Source organism: Macrosteles quadrilineatus, unplaced genomic scaffold (genome assembly GCF_028750875.1).
Source record: "Macrosteles quadrilineatus isolate MER2022 unplaced genomic scaffold, UCM_ALF_1.0 Scaffold_5__1_contigs__length_97177068, whole genome shotgun sequence".
Classification (NCBI taxonomy): Eukaryota; Metazoa; Arthropoda; class Insecta; order Hemiptera; family Cicadellidae; genus Macrosteles; species Macrosteles quadrilineatus.
In genome coordinates this window covers 65,983,572-65,998,180 of record NW_026542598.1, presented here as the reverse complement: position 1 = coordinate 65,998,180, position 14,609 = coordinate 65,983,572, and the positions used below count along the sequence as shown (strand labels likewise).

Here is a 14,609-nt window from a genome sequence, read left to right as displayed (position 1 = left end):
CTTCACACAAACCATCCTTGAATAATACTTAATAATGCCTGAAAGTTTCATTACAATATGTCGAGTGGTTTCGGAGTCCATAAAGGACAAACAAACAAACAAACATACATTCATACATACAAACATACATTGGATTATATATATATATATATATATATATATATATATATATATATATATATACATATATATATATATATATATAGATAAAGAAAACAAAAACTCTAGGTATATATATATATTTTTTTTAGAGGTTGGCGGCCTCTTTTAAGCTTGCATCTGCCCGTCCACATAGACTACAGATCTGTGCGTGGAACGTATATCCAGCAAAGCAAGGGGTGAGCCGGTACAGTACAAAGGTGAACTTTACTGATAAAAGTTAGTGGCAGTGGCCAGGATCCGAACCCACTACTGCCTTGGGCCCGAAGTCCGCGACGCTACCGACTCACCACCATTTATTCTTGTATCAGTGTGTAAGTAAACTATGTAACTAGAGCTTTTTATGTTCTTCTTATTTTTTATAATTTTGTACCATTTTAATATTCTCTTATTTAGATTTAAGGTGTTTTAACTACGCTTATTTAGCTTTAATAGTGAAAACACCTTTCTTTGAGAAATTTTCAGTTGAATTTTACTGAGTAACGTTTTGATTTTATTATTTTGTCAATGATTTGACTTTCTCTCAAATAAACTAGCAGCTGTTAAAGTATTGTGTTTACATTAATCTTGTAAATATTTACATTACAGAATAGACCAGTCCATTACTACAAACATGTTCATCAGATTTATTTCGTGATTGAGAATGACTCCATGTAACCACTCTAGGTCTCCACTTTCTTAGATGCCTATCTGGCTCAGATCATCTTTATCTCTAGTACCGCAGCGCTGGGTCGTGTGTGCCCTTTGTAGTTTGGCCTTTGCGATCATCAGCTACAAAAACACTTGTTACAACGCCATATCCAACGTCGTGGATTCCTTCACACAAGAGAGCCTACCCCCGCCGGAGGAATACACCTGTCCGTTTAAGTATCTCGACAATCACAGTTGGAAGCGGACGTTGCCGTTCTACCTGCCAGACATTTACTGGAACCCTTGGGTACTCGTGGTGGCACACTCCGCCTTCCAGACCGGCAAGCTGTTGTTTATGGTCCCTGCTGGGGTGTTGTCCGACATAGGGTACTCCAAGTACGTGCTAGGCGGAGGAATGACATTATTGACGTTCAAATATCTGCTTCACCCCACCATGGTCAACTACGGAATCACCATCTTCGCCGTCGTGAACTTCCTAGAAGGAGTAGGAGAAGCGACGATCTACCCGAGTACCATCAGCCTCATCAGTTGCTGGACCTCGCCCTACGAACGGAACGTCTTCGTCGCTGTCGTGGTAGCTGGCACGTACTACGGCAAGGCTCTGGGACACGCGTTCTTCCACTTAATCTACGTAGGCAGCAGCTCGTGGAGTGTCGGCGAATACGCTACAGGTGTGGTCGGGCTTGTTTGGCTAGTGTTGTGTGCTATATTTATACACAGGTCTCCCAAAGACAGTCCTTTCATATCTCGCCACGAGATACGTAGACTTACCATCACTCAGAAAAGCTCTATAGTGTCAAGACTTCACAAACTTCACGGAATCCCTTGGCGCAAGATTGTAACCTCCCCACCTTTTCTCAGTCTCGTTTTAGCGTTTTCTTCCGTAGATTGGGCAACTACTTTGAATGTAATGGCAAACTTCGGGGATTACCAAATGGTTGTATTGAATCTTCCCGAAAGTTTCAGCAAAGGCTCTACCGTGACGATGGTCGCTATCCTCCCCTCTCTGTTGATGAGTGGGTTTCTCACTGACTACATCATCAAACATGATTTGATGTCGAAGACAGTGGTTAAGCGAACGTTTACTTTCGTGGGTGTGTTTGTCTCCTCACTACTGCTGGTGGCGGCGTGCTGCTTGGCTGGTTGTGATGTCATGATGTTCTGGTTGTTGTCTATAGCTGGTGTCTACGTGATTGGTCTTGCAGTCCCTGTCGTGTATTCCGCCGCCATTGACCTCAGTCCGCGACATGCCGGGCTCCTCATGGGTATGATGTACAGCGTCAGAACGATCTTCTCTCTCTTCAACTACAGAATCGACCAAATACTTATAGATGATGAGTTCGACGTCGTCCAGTGGCGGGTCCGGTCCGTGGTGGTGGCGATATTCACTGTCGCGTTGATATTCCCGTTCCTATTTTTCGGATCCTCGGAGATGCAAATATGGACAAGACAAAGCCATGTGGCGCTTCAATTGAATCCGGTGGAAATGGATAGTGTAACCAACGAACCGACAGACCAACAAGCTACCACTAGTAATTAATAAACCACCTTACTTTACACCTTGAAATGTTAAAGAAATGTTGGAAAATACATGAGAAATGATGACACTATTCTTAGGTTAAAATGGTTAGCCTATTGTTTACAAACTTATGTCAAAATGTGCTTAATATACAACAAAATGATGCAATCCGGATCATATAAAAATGAGTCACATGTTTTACTTGTAGTTTAAATTTACCTACAGAAAGCATCGTCAATATAAGATTGCAACGGATATATCAAGTAGTGCTTAGTTCATTTATGTCATGTGTATACAGGGTTAGGCAAAAGTCTGGAACCACCAAAGTAACTTTTTAACGCATTGCAGTAGGAATACCAAACTCAGCACATATTGACAACATAAGAAATTGCACTTTTTCATCAAAGTTACAACTTTGCCCCAGCCCCCAAAATTAGGTATTTTGTACTTCCACACTTCATAACGTCTTGATCAGCATTGTACGTGTTATTAAATTTACGGAAAGTAATTAAAGATACGTCTTATAACACTTAAAACATATATTTACGCTAATACTGTTACTCACAAGACGGTAAATATACGAAAGATGGTAAGTGGTGATCGATTTCGATTGGACACTCCAATCATCATCAGACCCAATAGGCGAATGGCAATATATAGCAAATAGAGATAGGCCAAATATTGTAAGTACTAAATACCCCCGCCGCAGCAAACCTGCAGACTAAGCGAATTTCCATTTGACTGATTGGATTTACACTGAAATGTCTACTTAAAAATATAGCATTTATTCCCGATTTAAATAGAATTAGTTTAACAAGTACTTAGGTTTGCTGCATCAGGGAGGGTAAAACTGTTTTTTTTGTAAAACGTTCATAGTTAGTAAGAAATAAAAACATTTTCCAAATTTGATCAAAATATGTTCATAAACAAGCAAACTACAACAGTTTACTCATTCTCCATAAGAATAACATGGGAATTTTAAATTTACAATTTTTTGGAATTTTCTCCGTAACCATTAGGCGCATAACAACGCTTCAATATACTAAATTATTTGTTTTTTTAAGCTCTACAAAACGGTTTGGAAATAAATTGCTAAATTTTATGTTTTTTTGGTCAAAAATGGGAAAAACCTATTTTTACCCCATAAAACCCCCGTAAACACCCGTTCCCATGGTCCGATCATGCTGGATCGCGAACTCGTTCGAATAAACGTAGGTTTACACGTTTGTACCAAATTTCATCAAAATCGGATCATTTTTGCTCGAGTTATCGTGCTGACGGACACATATATATATATATATATATATATATATATATATATATATATATATATATATATATGAATTTGAACGGATGGTGTTTTTGGCCTCTAGGGACCTCAAAACGGAAAAAAAATCGGTCCCGCGTCCAGGTCTTACCATGAGTACTACGGTAATAGCTTATTCCCTATATGGGAAATTCGCTAAAAGATGTGTTTTTGTGTGCCCTTGAACTTTTTTTGAACAAAGTTTCTGTATTTCAAACTATTCTTGAAATATTGTGAAAAGTGAACATTGGCCGCCATTTTCAAATATGGCGGCCGTAGCATAGCATGCGCACTAATATTGATTTTTGATTTGTCGTTACTAGGTACGTAGTACTACATTTTGCACATTTTTACACATTTTCACAGGGTTTGAATAGTTATAGGGAATTATTTCCACCTAAACCCCTAAAATGACTGGACTGATTCATGTGTGTGTCGGATCCAGTTACGTGGAGAGGGTTAAATGTCGTGAAGCTCGTGGGTTTTCTCACAGCACAGCCGCATGTTTCAAGTAACAAGAGTTATGCAATATAAACTTATCCACGTATGGGGATGGTCGTGAAGCAATTGCCATTCTCTAGCTATTGCGACATTGTTGTATAACCGTGACCTTAAATCTTGACCTCCAACGCAGACCTTAGCAATGGTGGTGAGGTCACTGCCATCTGGTCATGTTTAACCTCGAGGTCAAAGGTCGTCCCACCGGAAGCGATCTTGAGGAAGACTTTCTCGGAAGTTGCGAGCCTTCCCATAAACTTCTCGTCGCTCCGCTCGCCCTTGATGAGCTGTAAACCGAAGCATCGTGTCATCCAGTGGCCACTGACTTGCGATTGTTAAATTGGCATGGATGACTTGGTACTGTGCCTTTGGTGGAATGGTAGTTAGCATTGCGTCATTCCAAGGACTAAATATAGAAATGGCGTTGAAAAAATGTAGAGTTGTGTTTTAGCAGTATATCATTATAGGGCGTTGTTACACATTACTTTATGAAGGTTTACTAATTGAAATAGATGAGTTGGCCAGTGACTTTAGTGAGGCAGTAGTTACTACGGCATTATTCTATCTCTAAAAGTGGAAAAGGAGCTAGTCGTAAAAGTGATTTTGCAACACTTGCTAGTATAAGGGACATTGGTACATACAATTTTATCAAGATGATAGCCTAATATCGTGCAGCTTCAAGATGGAATTGAAATGTCTAAAAGTTTCGTGGATTTCACGATTTTGTTCAATTTGTGGAGGTACTGGCTTTAACAATTGGGATTGTGTGTCAATCTAGCTAGTTCTGCAACAAAATTCTATAGTTCACAACGGTGTTGGGCTTAACTCCTAGGTGGTTTTCTGACCAACAACGCAAAGCTGTCTAAGGTAAAGCAGGTTCTTCATACATTAATTTTGAGTAGTAACCCACCTGTTCTCAGTTTCGTCACTGACACAATGGTGTCATCCTGCCAAGCAGGCCGCAAGTGGGCACTTTGGCCCCGTTGGACGTTGGGCAACTTGGGTCAATGGTTACTCAGGTAGGTAGGTAGGTTACCTCAGCTCATCGCTTACTACCTGGCTTTGTCGTGGTAATGTGTGTCATCATCTGACAAACCTTGCTTGGTAAACTACAGTGTTACTAAGTTGAAATATCTCCTTGCTCCACCATAGTGGAACTATAGTTGGTTATGTCTGTTTCTAAGGTAAAAGTATAAGAAATGTCAAGGATAAAATAACCCTTTCCTACAGTCACGACAAAGTTGGCTTCCTTGCACTGATTATAGTACAGAAAGCTGCTAATTGTTGCATTTACTTTGTCGCACCGTTTATACTTTGTCGCACGGTTTATACTTTGGCGCACACCAGTATTCCAATCAAACAACACAAAACAGCGTGATTTTATTATGCACGTAATCCAGTATACTTGGAAATAGGTTGGCAACACTTAAAGATACTATTAATATGATCAGCTGATTGACTATTGATACTACGATTTAACCTGTCATTTCGTGTTTATATTCTATTTTCGTTCAACGCTTCGTGTGAACATAACCTAAAGTGTAGTATTTGAAAGAATAATTATAAGTGGGCCTAACATGTTTGAGAATAATAAACTCAGTGATTGTGAATGTATGTGTTCACTAGAAGAAATACGTAGCAGAAACTGTAAAGCATGTTTCACTAAACCTATTTCCTGAAAAATTCAAGAAAGAAGTATGAACGAGCATACGAACTGGTGCGTAAGTAAGAAAGTTACAAAATTACTTGTTTATTCTGTTAATACTGATTATTAGCTGTACCCACGGCCCGTTTAACTTCATAAGTATTCGCATGGCTCAATCACGTCCCGGTTGAAGTTCTATTGGTTAAACAGGATGACTGTTAAATGGAGTGATGTGCTTTGCAAACGAGTAGCTTCGCTACTGGCTACCTTTATTTTCAGCTAGGACTATTTATTAAAAGCTTAAGTTCTAATTAACATAGTTTTGAACCATCCAAAAACTGCTGACATTAGCAATTTTTATGTTTTTTTAAGGGAATGGTCCAACACACTCCTATTGTTACTTTCTAGCCGCGAACTTTTGTAAGGTGCATTAATTGATAGCTCAATGAAAATGCTATATTTGGGTCTAGAATCGTTTTCGCTTGGAGTCGAACCAGCGACCTTCATACTTTGAGGCGAGCGCTATTACTATAACCACTTAGTACTACTATTTCCACCCATATTGTGTTATTTCTCATTTCCATTTACAATCAATTATACAAAGCCAAATAAAAAAAACATATTTTGTAAACATCTTCGTTGCTTAAATGCAAAGTTTACAGAATATGAACGGTTTACTCTTGTTTATATCCAATCGTTCATTTACCACTTCTTTAGTTTTATTTTCCTAAGTGCAATATCAGTCTGAACGTTGCCTTCAAAAGATGGATCATATTTACATCTGTACACCACCCGTTCCACTCACCATGACTTTAATGTCTATTCCATCGATCTCAGATGTGTCATAGTACTGTATGAGGTGCTACGTCTGGCAGTCCCATTAAGGCTCATGCCATCTTATATCATTGTCAATTGTCAGTAGTGACGTGAGTAGGTGGAAATCTTGTACACTCTTGACTAAACATGTCTTCGTCATGTCATACCAAGCAAACATGCCAAGTATGCGGTGAAGTGGTGAAGTAAAAGTTTTATTTTAGGTCGGAAAAGTTACAAAGACTTTGATTGATGCAAAAGTGATTTTAATTGTGTTTAGGCTATTGTTTTGAAAGCTGAGTGGCTCTAACTCACCTTCAAATCTGAAGATCGCTGGTCCGATTCCAAGCGAAGAAGATTCTTCCAGACGCCTTTTGTGATTGGGCTACCTATCTAACAAAGTGCTGACGTTAGATAGTGATAAAATCAAGGTTTGGGTTGTATCCTTAGAAAAAGGGGAACTGGCGTAAAAAACACTCCAACGATTAATATACTGTATCTAATATTGACGAGCTGTATAAGTTTGACAATTCGAGCCTTTGAAATTGGATTGATATGACTATAGCTGTTCCCACTAAAGTATTAAATAATAAGAATTAGATTGTTTTCTTTGTTTGAATTTGCCTTTTTTGTATAACAGAACCATAATCGAAATGTTTTATTACACCCTCAGTGAATGGATAAGTAAAATTATAGATTAGTTTAAATCCCTTGTGAATTATTCTGTCTTTGTATGGGCGACATTAAATTTCATTAACACGAAAACAAATCTAACCGTATAAACTACAAGAAGTGCGTTTTGATTAGTTTATATAATTAAATTTCCATCACCTTTTAGTGCTATAAAAAATCTGAGTTGTGAAATTTGCCTTAGGGAAAACTTTTCCTCAAGCAGTGATCATATATTTTATTCAGTCACATATAAAACCTTTGATTACGATGGGCTATTCAAGTATTGTATAAAAATAGGAAGTAAAATGGAAATTCAATGGTATAGCAGACTAAAGCTCACATCAGTGGTAAAACACACTGGAAGTAGTTTAAATCTTAGTAATGCAATACAAAAATCATAATACCTCGCCTTGTATAAATAATAATTCTGACTTATCGCTGCCCCAAAACACCGACGCCAAATATTCAAACTTTCTCAGCCAGTTTCTACGTGCCATGTTCACTTTGAAAGAATCATAAAAATGTTACGAAAGAGTACAAATAATAAATCCACCAGTTTAATTCTGTATGCATGTTCCTGGCGTATAACTCTTCACTTAGCCCAGCTTAATTAGAATTACGCCACGGACTGGCAAAAGATCAACTTTCCCGAGACACTCCAGCCCCAAAGATGGAATGCCGCGGACGCTATATGCAACAACGGTTTACAATTTCCTACTTTCCATGGTGTTTATGTGCAACGGTTCAGAGATCAAGCTCAGATGTTAATCAGAGGTGACAATAACAAGTGATGACGTCATCAGGTCACTTTCCCGCACGTCCGCGTGGTCAGCTGGCTATCTTCCCACCGAAACCCGCGCGGAATCTCAACAGCTGATTTATTACGTCTGTGATGTAACTGTAGACACGTTGGAGTATTTATGGAATGTTTTGGGAATTTGTGACGGCGTCGATGGTACTTTATTTAGTAATAGCTGTCAGCTCGTTTTATATACGGGGTAATATTTTCAGGTATTGACCTAAAGACCCAATAGTCAAAGTAGTTGATAAATAACGCCTCTACACTTCTTGTAGAGCTCAGCAGCTTAAACTGATAATTACTAAAATACTGTTTTAAAACATAATCTATTTAATTATACCGAAAAAAAATAAAAATTGTTGTATCTTCTATTGTTATGACGATGAACTGAAACTAGTGTTTAGAAGAGTTTTTATAATGAATCCAGTTCACATTATAGTTATTTCTTAATTTTATACACCAGTGGATTCTTAATTTTCTATGTTTGAAATTCAAACATGTTTGAGCGAAAGTGATCCAAGTCCCTCAATATTTGTGGATGAGCAGGGAATCGAGCCCGTCCCTCCCGCATCGAAGTCCGAGAAGGTGACCATTAAGCACACTCCCTAACTCAAGTTTATTGTAGTAGTCAGTAATTTAAAATTATATTAAAAAAATCGCTTTAACATATTTGGACACGTTTCTTCGTATTTACAGATAGGTATACATCATCCCAAGACTCGAGGTACTCGGTAGTTAGCGCGCATATTTTCTACATACAGCAGATAGCAGTAAAGGTCGGTGATAACATCGATTAAGATGACAGACATCTGATTGGAAAGATCACTGATTGACAAGCTTTCTCTGTTGCTGGACCTTTAGCCTGCCGCTGCTGTTGATTGCCTACTTAACTGACTACTGTGGTCGATAATATTCCCGCGATCCAATCAGCAGCATAACACTTCAAATAATGGTAATTATAGTTGTAAAAATTGCTAAAGAAACGAATGATCCTTAGTATTACTTGAGTGTAATTCGTCCTGCATAAGCCGTTATGTACATTTCTCACGACATTTTGTAGATTAATTGTTATATTTTAGTGTGCAAGATATTTATAAAGCAATATGATTGAGTAATAATTTGTACAACATAATACGTTACGCTCAACCGTCCAGTCAGTATATCTATTTAATTATATTGATTTTCATACGATAATTTTGCCCTCAGAATTGTTAAAGCTAGTGATAAATACCGAAACTTTGTATCTTATCTACTATGGCTTCTTCGATGGTACATTAATCGATTTTAAATGACAAGGATATTAATTAATTCCTTTGGTGCAATGAAGTTTCTTCCTAAAATCTACCTTATAACCGTATAAGTCCTGTTGAAAAAACAACGAAAACATGGACAAGCAAATGTAAAACATGGGAAGAAATGTTAAAAAAGGTTCAGCAACTAAGGCAAAACTAACCCTATCTTAGCTTAGCATAACCTAGTTAACCTAAACTACTCTTGATTAACATTTCAACCCATCTTATGACTACAGTACATTAAAAACTAAATTATTTGGCTGTCTCGAAAAAAAACAAATCGTATAAAAACTACGACAGCTTTGGTCCACTTCTGCTTTAAACACCATTGCACCTTGAATTCGATCTTTTACCTAATTAGAATATGTTATACTGAGTCTCTCAAACAATGTGCTAACAGCAACAGATACACTTTTTTCAATCAGTCTGCCATGTCATGACGTTGATGAATACCTACCAAAAGATACCAGAGCACTTAGTTGCCTCCTCAGTTTGATACAAGCTAGTATTGATGAAAGAAAATCGTATTTTAAAAAAGTAAACTCCTTCGATAACTTAACTCAGTACCTTGTTATTCTTACCTTGGCTACAACTTTAACTTTACCAAGGTAGTTGATTGTCTACTACTGCCTGTAGTCAAACCAACTATAGTCATTCTTGCAAGATGACGTGGAGATCGTAGCAGCTGTTGAAGTGATAAGTGATATCAGGTGATACTAGACGGACCAGCTGATTGGACAAGTCAGCTGATTGATGAACTCTCTCCCCTTGTCAACGTCGCTCGCTCCTGTACAAGCTGTCAGCACATTGGTTTAGCAGACGGTCATTTTGTGGGTCATTTTAAAAATATACTTAAAGAAGTAGCACTTCACTGATATCTGAAAGATCTGCGATCGTCAATAATGAAAATGCATTTCATGAATAGGTGTTAATTTTGTTTGGATCAAGGTTTACACAAATCATTATTTAGGAATTAGAAATGCAAAATGTTTATATTATTGTAGACAAACTTCGAGGCACATCTCTTCACTTAACATACTCTAGGTAGCTTTCACATCTTGAATACCTTATTTCATCAACGACCATGTCAGCTGTAAGAATTTTTGCTATTATTCTAGTTGGAATTTTCCAAATATGACATTCAAAGTATAAACTTTACTGCCAGGTACTTTTTTGCTTTTTCAGGATAATTAGTGGTAATTTTCTTGTCCAAGTAGAAGATAACATATTTTTTGATAACTTTAAACCCAACTTTTCATTTGAAAGACCTAATATAGTTCACATCTTCTTTTTCATATCAATTTTATATTCACTCGCCTTGTAAAAAGAGCCATACAGTTCTGATAGGAGTTTTCTTCTACCTTTGCTTTTAAACGTTTTCAAAACTATGTTAACTTTGACGAAGCTTCAAATCTATCTAGAGAAACTCATAAGAATTATTAGGTGTTTGGTATACAATTTAGTTAAGCATCATTGCATGCCACCAGTCCAAAAGACAAACCCCCAAAAATATTTAGACCTATTCAATTTAGAGAATTGAAGCATCCTCGAAATTTATTTAACGTTCCGCATCGTTCTGAAATGTAATGGTCCAAAAATGCACTGGAGTAAAAAAATGTGTATTGCAATAACTATACAGAGTCATGTCTCCGAAAAGGAGTTGTACGAGGAGTTGTATGAAAACCAGTACTCAGAAACATTACTGAGCGGACCTCGTCAACAGTGTCCAACTATTATTGCATATACAGTGGCAGAAGTGTTCAAATTATTGGCTGTGAGTTTTACAAATGCGCATAGCTGCATCGCACTAGCACTAGATGGCCAGATGATCTGAGCCTCGCACCAGTGAAAGTGCATTGCTGTACTATCAATATGCAACTGCGGCGTGGGAGAGCCACTTGATCTGATGGACTAGCGAATGATCTGGTGTATAGCATCTACGCTCCCAAGGCAACTATCCTAAGAGGAGTCTGTTATGGATTCTGGATTAGGAAATGACGGGCCTTACTAGTTTCCTTTTTTGACTCCAGGATTTAGTCTAACAAAATTATGTCTGCATTTGTCTATAAGTCTTAAGGGGCTTTTAACCACCAAAAAACCTTTGAAATAGCTAAAATTCCAAAACTGGTAACAAACATATAGGTCATATACGATATCCAAGTTTATTTTATATGCTTCCAATTATAATAAGTGATCTTACATGAAAATCGCTCGCTCATTCAAGTGGAAATGCATTGTGTCTTGTTGTACAGTAAGTGACTATTGTATTACTATCGATGATAATCTCCATATTAACTAATCCACCAGATGTGGCCTCGCCTACTCTCCAAGCTGCATGTTTATCACACACTTTCACTCGTATGTTTGCTGAACAGATCAGCCATAACGATGCGACTAAGGATCCAGTTCAGGAAATGCACTTTGCATCTGACAACCTATGTGCATTTCCTCTAAATACTAATTGGATGTCTTCAATGACATGTGTGTACTTGAATACAGTCTTAAGACTGTTAACCAGATGTGGTGGTAGAGGTGTTTTTATTTTATTTGTTTGCCTCCGGATTATGTACAGTATGAGCATTGACTATAAGGCTGGTTATCCTGTTTTACGTCATTTGGTGTGTATACCACACTTTCTCAAAAAGTTAAGTTTTTTTCATAGTTATTTGAGCCTACGAAAGTAATAAGGTGAAATCAGTGGTCTTTAGCAACAATTATGGTACCGGTAAAACGTCATTTTATGGTTATATGTATACATTATCACAATCATGAACTACTATCTGCTACAAAAGTTTTGGATGTCATAAAGAGCGTACCTTAAGGAGTAAAAATGGACACTTCATTTCCCTTCTAAAGAAATTCACTGCAAAAGCTAACGTTTATTCTAATAATTTCAAAAGTAAATATATTCACAGTTTACATTCTCCAACACCTCCACACGAAATAACCATTTTTCACAATGCTTACATGAACGAAGTCATTATGGAAGTGATCAATAATAAAGATCGCTAGTGTACAATGGGTTCATTACCATCCCACGGAGGGTCCCGACCACTCGCATTCGCCATCACCAACGTTTGAACGATAGTCCCTCATCGACAGCGTCGTGGAGCGGGAAAGCTCTGGATGGATTGTGGAGTGTGGAACAGCGGACCACGGACCACGAAGCAGAGCACGATCGGTTATGTAATATCGGATACACAAATGATCGGACCCTCAGGCACGGGCAGTGCTACACTTCCGGTGGCGCTGGGTCTGCCTGATGCATGCCAGAAGAGATCAGAAGTTTATTTTAACGAGTTGAAAAGATGTACTGAATTGAACGTCAGAATTCCACGTTGTATGTACAGTTAACATTCTAATGTAAAAATGTGGAGTGTCCCTGTCTTTCCATTGTGAAAATATGGGAACAAATAGTTTTAAATAGTTCACAAAGGTTATCTACGTGTAAGATTGTTTTGGTCGTAAAACTCAATTTCTAATTTCTGCAGTGTGTAATCCTGGGGTGAAAAATTGATGAGTTTCCAAAGCTTTAAAATGAAAACTGCAATAACATTTGATTTGAGTTTCTAATGCACTACTAATAGTATATGTACTTCGTACATATTTTGTAAAACCGAGAAGGTTTTCTTGTCTTTTACAGACACTATGACTGTGTTCATATTATTTGGGTGTGGTGAGAAAAATATATTATGATTTTCTTTTAGCAGGAGAAGGTGCAAACTTTAGTCTTTTTACTGTCAAACATCGTCATGGGTCATTAATTAAAGCACGATGACAAATGGGTGTTACTATTCCCTCGGTGTCAGTGGTAATCGTGGTACTAAATCCGTTTTTACAGAATCACTAAGATAACCTCTCTTTCTATCCTGTAATCATACCCCACTACTAAGAACAGACTACAAGCCATCTAAGACAAAACTTATCGCGATAAACCATAAATGGGACAAAGTTTGTATATGTCTTTTACGGAAATACCACCAAGCTTGCCTTACTTTACTTTTCAATGAAATGGCGACCATACAAAGTAGGTATTTTAAGCCAAGTATGAATGGAGATGAGTGTAAGATGAGTGGCGCGATCTTGTAGTTAGTGACTATCTTTAGTGATGACTATAAGTTAGTGACTAAGACTCTTCATAATGGTAAAACAAATTTGTTATTCTTGTTTTTTACCATAAAAGTATCAAATTAAGTCATTATTGTGAAGCACTAGTAGTAAAGCTACTAAGTAAGCTAACTACTATAAACTGCCATTAATCTAACAACGTTACAAGATTTTAGGCGGTTATATAAGAAACTTTCGAAGTATGGATTATAATATCTTGGGATTAGAAAATACAAACTCCTAGAAAATTAGTTTTGTTTCCTGTTCCATCACAACCCGTTTATTGCGTGTTATAGAATCATTGGTCAGTTCGAAATTGTTGCTTAATAAACCTGAAATTGTTTGAGAAGCCTAGTTTTGCTGCTTGTATTGCTCGTGAATGTGTTCCTGAGAAAGATTGATCTTGAAAGATTTGGATCAATTTGGCTGCTGTCATAGAGCAAATGAAATGATAGACTTTTAACAATTACTGTTTACGTTAGATAGTAAACTGTAGTCTTTGAGTTTAGGCTGTTGTCCACCCGAATTTCCATGAATGAGGAAGTGTATGTATACCTTCTGTGACTGCAAAAACTTGCGGTGAAGTAAAAAAAAAGTTAAGTTAAAGTAAGAACTGTTCAATTTGCACACAATTCTTTTCCAGACATTTTGGTTTAAGAAGGGGAGATATTAAAATCAGTAAAAGTCAAAATGGCAAAGTCCTTAATTGTCACTATCTGCTTCTATTATTTACACTGAAAATGCATACATTTTTAAAAATAGTAGTTTACAAACTGTGCAGAAGTAGTGATACTTATCCTTAGTCTTGTCTAAGGATGGGTTGAAAAGATTACCAGTAAAAAAGTGTGGCGACATATTTGGAATACTTCTTCATTCAACTTTTCCTTTCTAGTCATCCACACGGTCGTTGCATAAGCCAGTTTCAGACACAGTGTTGAGCCACTCTACAGTATATCTATGGGGGCCACGTATCGCTGTGTCAGCGGTTGTATAAATCGGCTGTTTACAAATACTGGAGCCAACAGTCTCAGTGAAAACATTCTACATAAGCAGCTTCTGTGTCGTTACAACCATTGACTTTTGGTCTTTTGGATAAAGAAGTAGGACATCCCGTCTATAAGGACAGTTGTAGTAATATTTTTATCCCA

The 14,609-nt window shown here is 37.4% G+C and overlaps 1 protein-coding gene across 1 annotated transcript; it reads left to right on the top strand.

Annotated features, from left to right (window-relative positions):
* The first annotated feature begins 741 nt into the window (after positions 1-741).
* On the top strand, positions 742-2,434 carry LOC128995100 (sialin-like). Its single transcript, XM_054419999.1, has one exon. The coding sequence runs from the start codon at positions 842-844 to the stop codon at positions 2,348-2,350; it is 1,509 nt and encodes a 502-aa protein (XP_054275974.1). The 5' UTR covers positions 742-841; the 3' UTR covers positions 2,351-2,434.
* Positions 2,435-14,609: the final 12,175 nt, after the last annotated feature.